The 16195-nt window shown below is 36.3% G+C and overlaps 3 protein-coding genes across 4 annotated transcripts in view; 1 reads left to right on the top strand and 2 right to left on the bottom strand.

Annotated features, from left to right (window-relative positions):
- Nucleotides 1-16195, top strand: part of LOC122071941 (RNA-binding protein 25) — a 63786-nt gene that overhangs the window by 19405 nt on the left and 28186 nt on the right. The gene's annotated exons all lie outside the window — the stretch shown is intronic.
- Nucleotides 3185-4342, bottom strand: LOC122071943 (chaperone protein dnaJ 20, chloroplastic-like). The gene is made up of 2 exons (XM_042636434.1): nucleotides 3809-4342; nucleotides 3185-3406 (listed from the first exon to the last, which is right to left on the bottom strand). Exons 1-2 carry the CDS (start codon nucleotides 4268-4270, stop codon nucleotides 3251-3253), a joined length of 618 nt encoding a protein of 205 aa, XP_042492368.1. The 5' UTR covers nucleotides 4271-4342; the 3' UTR covers nucleotides 3185-3250.
- LOC122071942 (chaperone protein dnaJ 20, chloroplastic-like) lies at nucleotides 11180-12799 on the bottom strand. Its single transcript, XM_042636432.1, has 2 exons — nucleotides 12175-12799; nucleotides 11180-11797 (listed from the first exon to the last, which is right to left on the bottom strand). Exons 1-2 carry the CDS (start codon nucleotides 12634-12636, stop codon nucleotides 11642-11644), a joined length of 618 nt encoding a protein of 205 aa, XP_042492366.1. The 5' UTR covers nucleotides 12637-12799; the 3' UTR covers nucleotides 11180-11641.

Here is a 16195-nt window from a genome sequence, read left to right as displayed (position 1 = left end):
ACTAACCATCTTGCTCGGAAGCCCTCTTAGCAACCAGTATATTGATGCTTTGTCTGAGATCTCAAGTGCTTTAATGGATGAGATTGTTCATGGTGCTCAGCCATGGTGGCCCTTGTGGGAGAATGGAATAGATGTGATTGGGAAAAAGATGAAACTTTGTTCATGGTGTTTAGCTATGGTGGCCCTCGTGGGAGAATGGAATAGAGTGATTGGGAGAAAAATGAAACTAGTATACAGAGTTTTATGTAAGGATGTGAATTTGTAATCGAAACCGTTTATCGAAACCGAATCGATCCATTTACACTGAAACTGTAAAACTGTTTAGTAAATGGTGTAGTTATGGTTTCAAGTTTCAGGCCGATTAGCTAAACGGGTCAGATCGGTTTTAACCGCGGAACCCATTGGTTTCAAACCAAATTGAAACCGTTTAAAACCGTTTAAACCGATCCAATTAATCCATATAACAATTAAATAAAGAAGGAGCAGTAATCCGTTTAACAATTAACAATTAAATTAAGTGTCCATCCTGCTTTGGTATGATTTATTGCAATTCAGTTCAAGTTTAGGCTTTAGATCATGAACTTATAATCCATATATGTTACTATGTCATTATGTTATCATAGATGGGGTGTTTTGGCTGAACCACCTGTCATTTTAATATTTTATGCTGTAGAAGGCTGGATTTGGATGTTGTATGATATTAGTTCTAAATGTTTGAGAATGACCATATAAAGAAATAACACTAGATTATCAAATTAAGACATACCATCGTTAATATAGAATCTCTTATTTGTGGTTGTCAATTATTTTTTGATAAACTTATGATCTTCAGTTTAGAGATGGTTGCAAGTTATATAACAAACAGATTGTGAACCGTTTTACAAACTGTATGGAATAAACCGAAATCGAAACAGTTTAAAACCGTGAAACTGACATCATTTAGAAACCGTTGAAACTGAAACCGTTTACTAAACGGTCACGGTTTCAGAAAGTGGAACCGTTTAGTAAATGATGCAATTATGATTTTAGTCAAATAAATGTGAGCCGAACCGATCTGCACCGTTTAACCAAAACCAAACCGATTAACACCCTTAGTTTTATGGGTGGTAGTACTTAAGATGCTCAACAAAATCTATGTCAACTCAACAATCACTGTTACGGTCTCATAAGAGCCATATGGGGGGACATTGGTTTTCAAAGGAAATTGATGTGGGTTGATATGGTCTTGGGGTTTAATTTTTATACAATCGTATTAGTGATATCAGAGCAACTGATCCTCAGCCCGATCTGCATGTGGAAGTGATGACCTGGTGTCAAAATGAGAACCCCTTAGAAAGGGCTACCTGATCCAGAGTGGACCACTATGAACGTCGGCTTCGTAAGCATTGTGATATGTTACTGTCCCATATCAACCACATGGGGGATTGATCTCACATTGATTTCTACATGGTCTTGCATTGCCTCATCTTGTAAGCCAATTTATGAGATTGATTGAGTTCTTCCAAGTCTGTATCAATCACAACCTCCCAAATTGAGCAGAAAATTGTTTTGAGTATTGTTTTGATTCAAAATGCACTCCTTATAACTCTTAACAAATCTATAACAGTGGCCCCCATTATCTTGAGTAGTAATAATATAGCAATAATGGTCAGGTTGTTTTCCTATGAGTTGGCTCGAGGTGCTCCACAAAATGCATCAATCATGGCTAGATATCTCACACTTGCCATAGAGGCTAGAGCAGCCCTGGCCCTCTCAAAGGTACCTACCCTTCTATCAATCATTTATTCTATTTGATGTTTTACTTTTGGTGGGTGATTGGAGGATAAGGATCCTCTTTTACGCGACACAACATGTAGTGTAGAATATTTAAGGGTTCAGAGCACTTTCGGCTATATGTTCATATCTTAGATTGTGTGTCTAAGGACTCCCAGCCCTTGGATCTGCACTACACTGTAGTGCGCTACAAAGGAGCATGATCCCTGATTGTATTAATCAAAATTTGATTGTAGACAAGTACAAGAGACTTAATTGAGAGCCTTCAAATTTGCACTAAACTGTTGCGCGCTATGAAAGAGCTCAATCCATGATTGTATTGATCCAAGGTTGATCCATGATTGTATTGATCCGAGGTTGGTTGTAGACAAGTACAAGGGACTTAACCTCGGTTGTAGACCTACGCCAATAGCTCAGCAACTTGTCCGCCGTGTGGGAATTAGTCAGTTTCTAACACCATCTTTTTATAATTTATGGTTTGACACATATATTAGTTTACTATTTCTTCCCATTGTCTTCTCTCTCATACATTCTGTATTTTTGGAATATCTCATCTCTTAAGCGTTCCCTCACATCTCTCCTAACCTATTCTACTCATTCAAAATATATTATTTTCTTCTTTATTATTCTTTCCCTCCCTCAAACTTCAATTCTTTTTGGTAAAATCTAACACATCTCTACTTTAATTTCTTTTTTATTATTCTGGGATATTATTCTAGGGTTATTTACAGCGCCACCTCCTAGAGAATGCCAGTATTATAGGAACATCCCCTGTTTAATACCAAATTGATCTCAGACCCCCTATTGTCAATCTCTGTTACATAATATACTTCAAATGCTGAAATCAGTAGCTCTTTTTTTTTTCTAAATACTATTTTAACCTTAAAAATTCTAAAGTACCAATATTACCCTCTGTTAGTTGTAATCCCCAAATGGACTAAACCCTAACTCCTTCATCATTAACTCTAGACCAGAGTACTCAAGTGGGATTTCTTTGAAGAGCTGGTTGTAGCCCAGATTTAGAGATATCTCCAGTGCCAGAATGTGATCCAATTCCCTAGGTGAGAAACCATTGTCTCTGAGGTCCAACAACGGTAGCATTTTATGATTGTTTGACTGTTAAATCTTATATCAGATTTGACCCATTTCTAACCATTAGATCTGATTGAACTGCATCAGCTTTACCCCTCATGTAATTGTGTGCCTAGACAATTTACTACTCTTTCTAGACAAAGCAGGAGCCCAATTCAAATTTGGTAACTGAAGAATTGATCAGGTTCAAGACAAAACTACTGACTTTTGTGTAAAAACGTGGAGAAAGTCCATAATGCTGAAAAAAAAGAAAAAATGAAAAAGACACCATCTTTAGTTTATTTATTTTTTTCTTTGGGGTAATGATCGTTGATTTAACTAACTTCTCCTTAAATAAATTATAAAAGTGAAAGTGAAATATAAATGTATATATCAAAATAATAAATTATAAGTTGGTTGATGATTCATTCTTTCTCCCATGCATTCGAGCTCCCCATGAGATGTTGTTCTCTCTTGAATCATCATTCTTCATGCTCCTCCTCTTCAACCCTTCAAGTTGAGACTCCCAGTTGCTTTTCCAATATTTTTTTTCTCCCAATCCCTAATTATTAAAAGGGGTAAAAAAAAAAGTGAATCTCTCTAATATATGCGAAAGGTCAATAGTACTGTTTAAAAATAAAAAAGTAAATATAAGTTCAAAGCAATGCCATCTTATATCTTTAAATCTCATTACACATGAAGCAGAGATATATAAATTTAGAAGAAATCTCTCTCTATTGGGAAATTCAGATTTCAACTCTCACTAATTTGAAATCACAAATTTTCAAAAGAGCCATTGAGAAACTCCTCGTGAATCCAAATCAGTTGCTTCTCTTAAAACAGAACAAAACAATCAAACTAAAAAGAAAAAACCTTCAAACCACATATTTAGGAAAGAAAATTGGATAAAATCAGAAAAATAGAAACCCAAATCACAGAACCCTTCAAAAACCATATACAATACCTTATCAAATGGGTAGCCATTGCGAGCTGAGAAAGCTAGATGGAAGCCCCTTGACAAATCCCTGTCATACAAAGCTCTCATTTTTGGGTCAGACAATGTCTCATACGCCTCCTGTACTTGAATGAATCTCTTCGTGTTCTCCGCTATCCTTTCAGGTGGCGAAACGTCTGGATGGTACTTCCTCGCCAGTTGCTTATAAGCTTGTTTGATTTCTGAGAAAGACCCACTTTCTGAAATCCCAAACAACTCATAAAAATTCATCTCCAGACTTGCAGGTATGAACCCATCATTAATGGCGGCCTTCGTTCTGAACGACCCAGATCGATTTTCAATCGAAATGCTTAATTTGGGATGATGGGTATTGAGGAAAATGGCTTCTCCAGTTGTTCTTCTACACAAAGTAATAGGTGTTGTATAGCAATGGAACCGAGCTTCGCTTCCTGGAATCAATCCATGACTCATCTTTCTTAGATTAGACTCTATGTTACTTCGAGAATGAATCAGGGTTGATCGTGGTTTGTGATGATCTTGACAAGATGTATCTTTCCGAAAAGGCTATGGATCTATATAAATAGGAGAAAGAGCCACCGTATTTTATTTTATATTATTAATAAAGTATTTCATCGAAACGAAATGACCATGTCACCCATCTACTCTATTTTCTTCTTAAAAAACACAAGGGCCCACTATAACGGTTTTACCTGATTTTCTGTTTTTCTTTTTAAAACTCGGTGTGTGGGTAGTTTATTTTGGGTAAATGCCTCAAAAAAATACTGGTGGTGTGTGAAGGTAGGCTCAAGCCTCTATTCTGCTCGTAAAAGTAATGGTATAAATCTGCTTGATTATAGATTGATTGGTCAAATAGAGATGAAAGTTGACCATAATGATTCATGAATTCCATGTGATAAAACTCTCGCCCAACATGTCAAAGGTACGTCGAGGATAATAGATTGATCCACTGTATTTTCTTCTAGAAAACAAAAAGGCCCATTATAATGGTTTTACCTAGTTTTCTATTTTTCCTTTTAAAACTCTGTCAAAGTAAGATGACGTGGGTAGTTAATTTTGGGCAAATGCCTCAAAAAAATAATGGAGGTGTGCGTAGGTAGGCTCAAGCCTCTATTATGCTTGTAAAAGTAATGGTATAAATCTACTTGATTATACGATTGATAGGTCAAATAGAGATGAAAGTTGACCATAATGATTCAGGAATTCCATGTGGTAAAACTCTTGCTCAACAGATCAAAGGTCGCCTTCTTCTAAAAAATAAAATGGCCCATTGTAATGGTTTTACCTGGTTTTTTATTTTTCCTTTCAAAACACGGTGTTAAAGTCTGACGATGTGAGCAGTTTATTTTGGGCAAATTCCACAAAAAAATAATGGAGGTGTGCAAAAGTAGACTCAAGCCTCTATTCTGCAGGTAAAAGTAATGGTATAAATTTGCTTGATTATAAAATTGATTTGTCAAATAGAGACGAAAGTTGACCATAATGATTCAGGAGTTCCGTGTGGTAAAACTCTTGCTCAACAGATCACAGGTACACCTGGGATAATAGGCTGATCCACTGTATTTTCTTCTAGAAAACAAAAGGGCCCATTGTAATGGTTTTATTTAGTTTCTATTTTTTATTTTAAAATTTGGTGTCAAAGTCAGACGATGTGGGTAGTTTATTTTGGGCAAATGCCTCAAAAAAAATACCAGAGGTGTGTGAAGGTTTGCTCAAGCCTCTATGCTGCTCGTAAAAGTAATGGTATAAATCTGCTTGATTATAAGATTGATTGGTCAAATAGAGATGAAAGTTGACCATATTGATTCAAGAATTCTTTGTGGTAAAACTCTCGTTCAACAGATCAAAGGTACGTTGGGGATAATAGGCTGATCCACTGTATTTTCTTTTAAAAACAAAAGGGCCCACTGTAATAGTTTTACCTGATTTTCTATTTTTCCTTTTAAAACTCGGTGTCAAAGTCAGACGATGTGGGTAGTTTATTTTGGGCAAATGCCTAATAAAAATAATGGTGTGTGAAGGTAGGCTCAAGCCTCTATTCTTCTCATAAAATTAGTGGTATAAGTCTGTTTGATTATAAGATTGATTGGTCAAATAGAGACGAAAGTTGACCATAATGATTCAGGAATTCCGTGTGGTAAAACTTTTGCTTAACAGATCAAAGGTACACCGGGGACAATAGGTTGATCCATTGTATTTTCTTCTAGAAAACAAAATGGCCCATTATAATGATTTTACCTGGTTTTCTATTTTCCCTTTTAAAACTCGATGTCAAAGTCAAACGACGTGGGTAGTTTATTTTTGGCAAATGCCTCAAAAAAATAATGGAAGTGTAATGTAGGCTCAAGCCTCTACTATGCTTGTAAAAGTAATGGTATAAATCTGCTTGATTATAAGATTGATTGGTCAAATAGAGACGAAAGTTGACCATAATGATTCAGGAATTCCATATGGTAAAACTCTCGCTCAACAGATCAAATGTACGTTGGTGATAATAGACTGATCCACTGTATTTTCTTCTAAAAAATAAAAGGGTCCACTGTAATGGTTTTACTTGGTTTTCTATTTTTCCTTTTAAAACTTGGTGTCAAAGTCAGATGATGTGGGTAGTTTATTTTGGGCAAATGCCTCAAAAAAATACTAGAGGTGTGCGAAGGTAGGCTCAAGCCTCTATTCTGCTCGTAAAAGTAATGGTATAAATCTGCTTGATTTTAAGATTGATTGGTCAAATAGAGATGAAAGTTGATCATATTGATTTAGGAATTCTGTGTGGTAAAACTCTCGTTCAACAGATCAAAGGTACGCCGGGGATAATAGGCTGATCCATTGTATTTTCTTCTAGAAAACAAAAGGGCCCACTATAATGGTTTTACCAGGTTTTCTATTTTTCCTTTTAAAACTTAGTGTCAAAGTCAGATGATGTAGGTAGTTTATTTTGGGCAAATGCCTCAAAAAAATAATGGAGGTGTGCGAAGGTAGGCTTAAGCCTCTATTCTGCTCGTAAAAGTAATGGTATAAATCTGCTTGATTTTAAGATTGATTGGTCAAATAGAGATGAAAGTTAATCATATTGATTTAGGAATTCCATGTGGTAAAACTCTCGTTCAACAGATCAAAGGTACGCCTGGGATAATAGGCTGATCCATTGTATTTTCTTCTAGAAAACAAAAGGGCCCACTATAATGGTTTTACCAGGTTTTCTATTTTTCCTTTTAAAACTCGGTGTCAAAGTCAGATGATGAAGGTAGTTTATTTTGGGCAAATGCCTCAAAAAAATAATGGAGGTGTGCGAAGGTAGGCTTAAGCCTCTATTCTGCTCGTAAAAGTAATGGTATAAATCTGCTTGATTATAAGATTAATTGGTCAAATAGAGATGAAAGTTGACATCATGATTCAGGAATTCTGTGGATAAAACTCTCGTTCAACAGATCAAAGGTACGCCGGGGATAATAGGCTAATCCACTGTATTTTCTTCTAGAAAACAAAAGGGCCCACTGTAATGGTTTTACTTGGTTTTCTATTTTTCCTTTTAAAACTCGATGTCAAAGTCAGACAATGTGGGTAGTTTATTTTGGGCAAATGCCTCAAAAAAATACTAGAGGTGTGCGAAGGTAGGCTCAAGCCTCTATTCTGCTCATAAAAGTAATGATATAAATTTGCTTGATTATAAGATTGATTGGTCAAATAGAGACGAAAGTTGACCATATTGATTCAAGAATTCCGTGTGGTAAAACTCTCGCTCAACAGATCAAAGGTACACTGGGGATAATAGGCTGATCCACTGTATTTTCTTCTAGAAAACAAAAGGGCCCACTGTAATGGTTTTACCTGGTTTTCTATTTTTCCTTTTAAAACTTGGTGTCAAAGTCAGACGATGTGGGTAGTTTATTCTGGGAAAATGCTTCAAAAAAATAATGGAGGTGTGTGAAGGAAGGCTCAAGCCTCTATTCTGCTCGTAAAAGTAATGGTATAAATTTGCTTGATTATAAGATTGATTGGTCAAATAGAGATGAAAGTTGACCATAATGATTCAGGAATTCTGTGGGTAAAACTCTCGTTCAACAGATCAAAGGTACCCCGAGGTTAATAGGTCGTTGACTCCCAAGAGCTCTTATTGATGGAGTGTTATGGTATCTCAATATCAACTCATTACATTTTAAGGTTGAAGAAGGTCCTAAGGGTTCGGTTGTTTGCCGATTCAAGTGGTACATGAGTTGGGTTTAGAATGTTGTGAGACAATTACTGGGACTGGGAGTTTGAGTAAATATAAGATTCGAATTCCCTCCAAGTACTACTTCCTCCAATCAAACATAGATATGGATATTATTATTTTAAAAGAGCAACCCAGTGCACGAGGCTCTATGTCAACTTCTCAACAATTGCCGTTACGGTCTCATAGCAGCCATATTGGGGAGGGGGGTTGATGTGGTTGATATAATCTTAGGTCCCATCATCTTGTAAGCCAGTTTATGGGGTTGAAGTCTTTCAGGACCGTATCAGTGGCATTGGAGCAGCCGATCCTCAGCCCCATCTGCACGTGGGAGGGACAACCTGGTGCCAAAAGGAGAGCTTCTTAGAAAGGGTACCTGATCCAGAGAGGATCACTATGAACATCGGCTTCATAAGCGTAGTGATATGTTATTGTCCCATATCAACCACATGGGGGATTGATCTCATATCGATTTCTATATGGCCTTGCATCGCCTCACCTTATAAGCTGATTTATAAGATTGGTTGAGTTCTTCCAAGACCCTATCAATCACAACCTCCCAAATTAAGCCGAAGATTGTTTGGCTATTGTTCCAGTTCAAGATGAACTCCTTATAACACTTAATAGAACCTATAACAGTGGCCCCATTATTTTGAGTAGCAATAAGATAGCAATAATGGTCAGGTTGTTTTCCTGTATGAGTTGGCTCAAGGTGCTCCACAAAATGTATCAATCGTGGCTAGATATTTCACTCTTGCCATAGAGCAGCCTGGCCCTCTCAAAGGTACCTACCCTTCTATCAATCGTCTATTCTATTTGATGTTTTACTTTAGGTGGGTGACCGGAGGATAAGAATCCTCTTTCGCTTGACATAACACATAGCGTAGATCCAAGGGCTGGGAGCACCTTGGCCTGTATGTCCATATGTTGGATTGTGTGTCTAAGGACTCTCAACCCTTGGATCTGCACTACATTGTAGTGCACTACAAAGGAGCTCAATCTGTAATTGTATTAATCTAAGCTTGATTGTAGACAAGTACAAGAGACTTAATTGGGAGCCCTCAAATCTGCATTTAAACTGTAACGCACTACAAAGGAGCTCAATCCATGATTGTATTAATCCAAATTTGATTGTAGACAAGTATAAATGACATGTGAGAATTAGTCTGTTTCTAACACCGGTCTTAATAAGCAACACCATCTTTTTATAATTTATAGTTTCTAACACCAGTCTTACAAGCAATACCATCATTTTATAATTTATGGTTTGACACATTTATTAATTTACTATTTCTTCCAATCATCTTTTCTCTCTTACATTCTATATTTTTTGAATATCTTATCTCTTAAGCGTTCCCTCTCATCTCTCCTAACTTATTCTCCTCATTCAAAATCTATTATTTTCTTCATTTTCTCTCCCTCCCTCAAACTTCAACTCCTTTTGCTAAAATCTCACATCTCTACTTTCGTTTATTTTTTACTGATTCTAGGATATTATTTTAGGGCAATTTATAGCGTCACCCCTTGAGAATGTTAGTATTATAGGAACACCCCTTATTTAATATCAAATTACGTTCAAACCCCTTACCGTCAGTCTCTATTACAGAATATATCTCAAATGTTGACATCAACAGTTTTTTTTTTCATAAATACCATTTTATCCTTAAAAATGCTGAAGTACCAATATTATAGTCTGTTAGTTGTAGTCCACAAATTGACTAAACCTTACCTCCTTCATCATTAACTCCAGACCGGAGAACTCAGGTAGGATTTCACCAGAGAATTGGTTGGAGTTTAGATTCAGGGATACCTCCACTGTCAGAATTCGACCCAATTCCCTAGGTGTTAGACTTGAGAAACCGTTGTCTCCGAGGTCCAACAACTGTAGCATTCTATGATTGTTTGACTGTCAGATCTTAGATCAGATATGGCCCATGTCTAACCATCAGATCTGATTGAACTGCATCAACTTTACCCCTCATGTAGTTGTGTGCCTAAAGGGTGAGTGGTAGCAGCGCTTAAGCGCTACATATAAACACCACATTTAATTTCTATTGTTGATCATTTGATAACTAATCTGAATCGTCGATTGTCCTCATGCCTCCATTAGGGCTTTCTACTTCTACATCCGGTTCCCAGTCTCACTTCATCATCTCTATCCTTCTCTTCTTCATCGGCAAGAAGAAAGCAACAACGAATTTCAAGGGACAGAGGGTCCCTGTGAAAAGGAGATACCATCGGCACCATGGCGGGATCCATTATGTCTCTGCTGGTTTTAGGGAAAGGCAATCTCTCTCTCTCTCTCTCTGCATTGGAATATTTGTTTTTATTTTTTTCAGTGTTTATCTGAAAAGTAGTGGAGAAAGGGTCCTAACTCCAACATTAACAAAGATTTGTAAAGTTGAGACCTTTGAAGGGGAAGGAGAGAACAAGAAAGAGGATTTAGTTGCAGGTTTTGCTTCAACTGAAATCAAAGTTTTTACAGAGCCCCTTAAATCCGTAAAAAAATCAATCCCTTCATATAATGAAAAGAAAATAAGAACAACAAAAACTCCAGGTTTCAGTTCCATAGAAGAAAGAAGCTCCACATTCTCAGACATCTTCCCCCAGAAAACTAGAGAATTCGGAACAAATCCAACCGCAAAAACGTATTCCAACGATCCCAAGACACAACCCAGAAAAACCCAAAATAAGAATTAAAATTGACCTCCCAGTCAGATGGAATCAGAAGCAAAACAGGACCGAAAGAACTCAACACCAAAGACCCGTGCAAGAAATCCCTAGATCAAGAAAAAAAAAAACCCCCAAAATATGACTTCCAAACCTGAAAAATCTCTCACCTTGGAAGGTGAAAACAGCATAGTTGAGAAAATAGTAAAAATGGAAAAAACGAAAGAAGGCCTAAACTACAATGTGGGCATACATTATTGGCGGAGGCTGGCGGAAGAACAGCCAAGGTGTTCCACTGCCAATGCCGATGATAGCACTCCGGGTGGATCGGCTCGGGCTTGGGACTATTACTCCGATTCACCCTCTACGTTTTGGTCGACCCGATCCATTTTCGAAACCAAGATTTCAGATTGTAGCTTGACGATCCATCATACATTTGGTATCGGCCACGTGTCATCATCGCAGACGCCAAGTATGAAAACCGAAGAGGATTTCGGTCCAACAGTCACTTAGAGTTGCAAACCCAGTTGAAAAGTAAATCGAAATAACAAGTAATCAGTTGAAAAGAAAGAATGATTCAGATTACGTCAAATAGGATCAACGGTCAAAACTAATTATGATGCTTATACATAATTTAATACTCTTTCTAGGCGAAGCAAGAGCCCAATTCAAATTTGGCAACTGAAGAATTGGTCAGGCTCAAGACAAATCCATTACCTTTTGTGGTAAAAGTGGAAAAAGTGGAAAAAGTGGAAAAAGTGGAAAAAGCCCATAAGGCTGAAAAAAGAAAAAGAAAAAAAAGAGAGAAAGAAAAGAATAAAAAAGACACAATCTTTAGTTTTTTTTTTTTCCCTTAGGGTATTGATCTTTGATTTAACCAACTTCCCCTGAAATAAATTATACAAGCGGAAGTGAAATATAAATATACACATCAAAATAATAAATTATAAATTGACTGATGATTCATTCATTCTTCCACGCATTCGAGCTCCCCATGAGATGATGTTCTCTCTTAAATCATCATTCTTCATACTCCTCCTCTTCAACCCCTCAAGTTGAGACTCCCAATTGCTCTTCCAATATTTTCTTTCCTCCAATCCCTAATTATTAGAAGGAAAAAAAAGATAGAAAAAAAAATGAGAGTGAATCTCTCTAACATATGCATCAAAGCAAGGAAATTTAGAAGAGATAGAAATCTCTCTCTCTCTCTCTCTCAAATGGGAATTCAGATTTGAACTCTCCCTAATTTGAAATCACAAATTTTCTGAAGAGCCACTTCGTTGTGTGTTACTCCACAAACAAGAAACTCCTCATGAACCCAAATGAGTGGCATCTCATGAAACAGAACAAAACAATCAAAGTAAAAAACAACCCTTCAAACCAAATATTTAGAAAAGAAAATTGAACAAAATCAGAAGAGGAAATCAGAAAAACAGAAACCCAAATCACAGAACCCTTCAAAAACCATATACAATACCTTATCAAATGGATAGCCATTGCGAGCTGAGAAAGCTAGATGGAAGCCCCTTGACAAATCCCTGTCATACAAAGCTCTCATTTTTGGGTCAGACAATGTCTCATACGCCTCCTGTACTTGAATGAATCTCTTCGTGTTCTCCTCTATCCTTTCAGGTGGCGAAACGTCTGGATGGTACTTCCTCGCTAGCTGCTTATAAGCTTGTTTGATTTCTGAGAACGACCCACTTTCTGAAATCCCTAACAACTCATAAAAATTCATCTCCAGACTTGCAGGTATGAACCTATCATTAATGGCGGCCTTCGTTCTGAACGACCCAGATCGATTTTCAATCGAAATGCTTAATTTGGGATGATGGTTATTGAAGAAAATGGATTCTCCAGTTGATCTTCTACACAAAGTACTAGGTGTTGTATAGAGATGGAACCGAGCTCCGTTTCCTGAAATCAATCCATGACTCATCTTTCTTAGATTTTGTTGTGATAGGAGAAAGACACTGTTAATTACTTCGAGAATGAATCAGGGTTGATCGAGGTTTTCGATGCTCTTGACAAGTTGTATCTTTCCAAAAGGGCTTTGGATCTATATAAATAGGAGAAAGAGCCCTCTGTATTTTGAAGACCCCACTTTATTCCATCAAAACAAAAAAGACCCATGTCATCCATTCACTGTATTTTCTTCTAAAAAAATCTAATAAACAAAAGGGATCACTGTAATGATTTTACTTGGTTTTCTATTTTTCTTTTTAAAATTTGGTGTCAAGGTCAGACGAGGGGGTAGTTTATTTAGTACAAATGCCTCAAGAGAATAATGGAGGTGTGCGAAAGTAGGCTCAAGTGTCTATTCAAGTGTCTATTATGTTCATGAATGTAACGGTATAAATCAATTCGAGTATAAGATTGATTGGTCAAATAGAGACAAAAGTTGACCATAATGATTCAAGAATCCCGTGTAATAAAACTCTCGCTCAACAGATCAAAGGTACGTTGGAGATAATAGGCTGATGACTTCCAAAAGCTCTTATTGATGGAGTCTTATGTATCTAGATATCGGCTCATTACATCTTAGGGTTGAAGAAGGTCCCAAGGGTTCGATTGTTTGCCGATTCAAGTGTTACATGAATTGGGTTTAGAATGTCGTGAGACAGTTATTGAGACTGGGAGTTTGAATAAATATAAGATTCGACTTCTCTCCAAATACTACTTCCTTCAATCAGATATAGTTAAAAAAAAGTTTGAGCCGATCCATTCGTATCAACAAGTGTCATTGATATGAGTAAGCAAAATTGACCATGGGATTGATTTCTTGGCTTTAAATATCGGTATTGAATATGTTATATTGGTCGATTCATATCAGTATTTACATTTCAACGATATCGTATCGATGTAACAAATTTTTTTTCCTTAGAAATATCAACGTAACAGTTCATACTTCTTTTGAATCGTTCAAAAGAAGTAGGTTTTTTTTTAAATAAAGATAAAACTGTCTTATTCAGTTGATCCGTATCAGTTTCAGGTAGAGACAGATATAATATTTAAAACCATGTTTGACTTGTTAATTTTGAATTCCATTCCTATTAAATTAAGTGGACAATGATCCAATTCCTCATATATAATAACAGGACTTTCATTATTAAGAAAAGGACAAATTACTCGAAAGGACAAACAAGTAAAATTACTTATAACCAAAACCATTATTGGCAAATCAAGTTTTGACCAGAAAAATTTGACTAAATTTGGTCAACAAATTTGAAACTTGATCAAGAGTTACGGAGACATGTCCTATATTGAAAAATGACAAGACTCGAATTGAATCATATCAATTCATTCAAGACTTGTTTGTTCTGTTTGAATCACAACAAAGTGGCCGATTCTTATCAAAATTTTGAAGCAATTAGTCTAATGACATGACATTGTATGTAAGTTTATTGGCCTTTTTGAATAGTTCTGAACTAAAATTTCTGCCAATGATTTTAAGTTTCTAACATCCCAGGTCTTCTGTATTGAGTTTATTGACTATTAAGGGTAGGAAAAAAAAAAAAAACTATTGTGCATGCATTTAAAATTTATAAAATGAAGTGGGGGGGGGGAGGAAATTTGACATGACTCGTTTGATTTATTATGGCTCACTTGATTTATTGTGACTCGTTTTGACTCGCCAGGTTTTGAAGAGGAAGACTCGAGTCACAAAACTTAATTTTCTGACAATGACCAAAACCAATAACAATAAAATTTTCTCTCTAAAGAAGCTACTTATTTTAACTAAACTTTTATCTCGATCTTTACAATAAAATTAGGGGTTGGAAAGTAAAGTCTTTATAGTCAAGGGATATTAATAAAAAAGAGTCCAATTAACAACAGTACCAGCATATTCATGACCATAAACTGGAATATGGAAATGCAGAAGGAAAGTAAACCAAATCAAATCTCATCCCATCACATGGGATGAGATTTGAAAATCAAAAGGCAATAAGGTGGTCTTAGTCCTGCAAATTAATTCAACCCACAAAAACCCATTTCTTTGGTTCGAAGAAATTAAAGGGCCTTGGATCTAGAAATTCTTCAAAATTGACTTCAACGCCTTGACATTTATCGAAAGGCTCAACATATGCGCATCTATTAATCTTAAAAAAAAAAAAAGGGAAGTGGGGGGCGGGGAAATAAAATTTTCCTTGGTTGCGATCTCTATGCTTGGACGTAGTCCGAAGTGAAAGGACTGTCTTGTCCCTTGAATTGCCTCCTAGTTGATATCCCCGCTTGTCTTCCTATTGGTTTACGCCCAACCATGGTCGCCATGCAATCAAAGATCATTCTATCCCCATAAAAAAAATAATGAAAAAAGAGTAAATTAAATAGTGTTTTACTAATTCTTGTAAAGAATCTTGAATATATCAAAACTGGTGATCAAAAGATGTCAACTGAATTTTTTGAGAGATCATATGATGCATACCAACACATGTTTAGAAAAATTATTAAACTAAAAAGCAAAGAGGGTAAGGTTACGACTATTTTTCACCATGGGTACATAATATATATATATATATATATATCTCTTTAAACCATACTAAATATGGTTAGGCCCCGATCAATATGAGCATATAGACCTTCGTCTTTTTTTTTTTTCCCCTAAGAATCAGCAAATTAAAGATAAAGAATACATATTATATCCATGATGGGCTGCTAATCCACCTTTGGCATAGCCATCAGCAGACTAACAACCTAAACAAATAGAAAACAAAGAAAAATATTTTGAGAATCTGTATTTGAGCCTCAACAGAGGCCGTAGTTTACATCTTCAGCAATAAAAGGAAGAATTTCACTAGTATTAGAAGATATGTGGCATGCTTTGCTAACTTATCAACAATAAAGTTAGCCTTGCGGTGAACGTGAGTGGCCGCCCATGTTGAGCTATCGGAAAACTCTTTGCATGACCACCATTGCAGTTGGAACATACAAGGAAAGTTGCGATTATGAATGCATAGCACCACAGATTGTGAATCACATTCAATCCAGAGCTTTCTTAAATTCAGTGCATTTGCTTGTCAAATTCCCATGAAGAAAGCCACAAACTTAGCCTTGAAGTTCGTGTGACTCCCTAGTAATTTGCAAAACATAGAAGAGGCACACCATTGATGTCTCTAAAAATAACACTAGAACCTGAACATCTTGGGTTTCCTAGAGAATAATCATCAATGTTCAACTTGATGTAGTCTTGCTTGGGTGACTGCCATAGAACTTCAGTGATTTTGGGATCCCCAATCGGTACAATTCTAATGTGGAGATGTGTAGAAAGCAAAAGGTCAGAGACAGGTTTCACGTTTATAGACACTAAATAAAAGTACTCGACCAAATCTTTAAATTTTTCACTAACCAAAATTGGGGAGAGCATGGCTGGATATCATGCCTCTTCTTTGTTTCTTTCTTTACACATTCCAGTTGATCGAGCCTAATTCTAATTGTTTTGTTTCGAAGCATAGATATCAACGGGGGCGAGTTCGTACTTTTTAGATATTCACGACCAA

Source organism: Macadamia integrifolia, chromosome 2 (assembly GCF_013358625.1).
Source record: "Macadamia integrifolia cultivar HAES 741 chromosome 2, SCU_Mint_v3, whole genome shotgun sequence".
NCBI classification, from domain to species: domain Eukaryota; kingdom Viridiplantae; phylum Streptophyta; class Magnoliopsida; order Proteales; family Proteaceae; genus Macadamia; species Macadamia integrifolia.
This window is presented reverse-complemented; position numbering and strand designations above follow the sequence as displayed.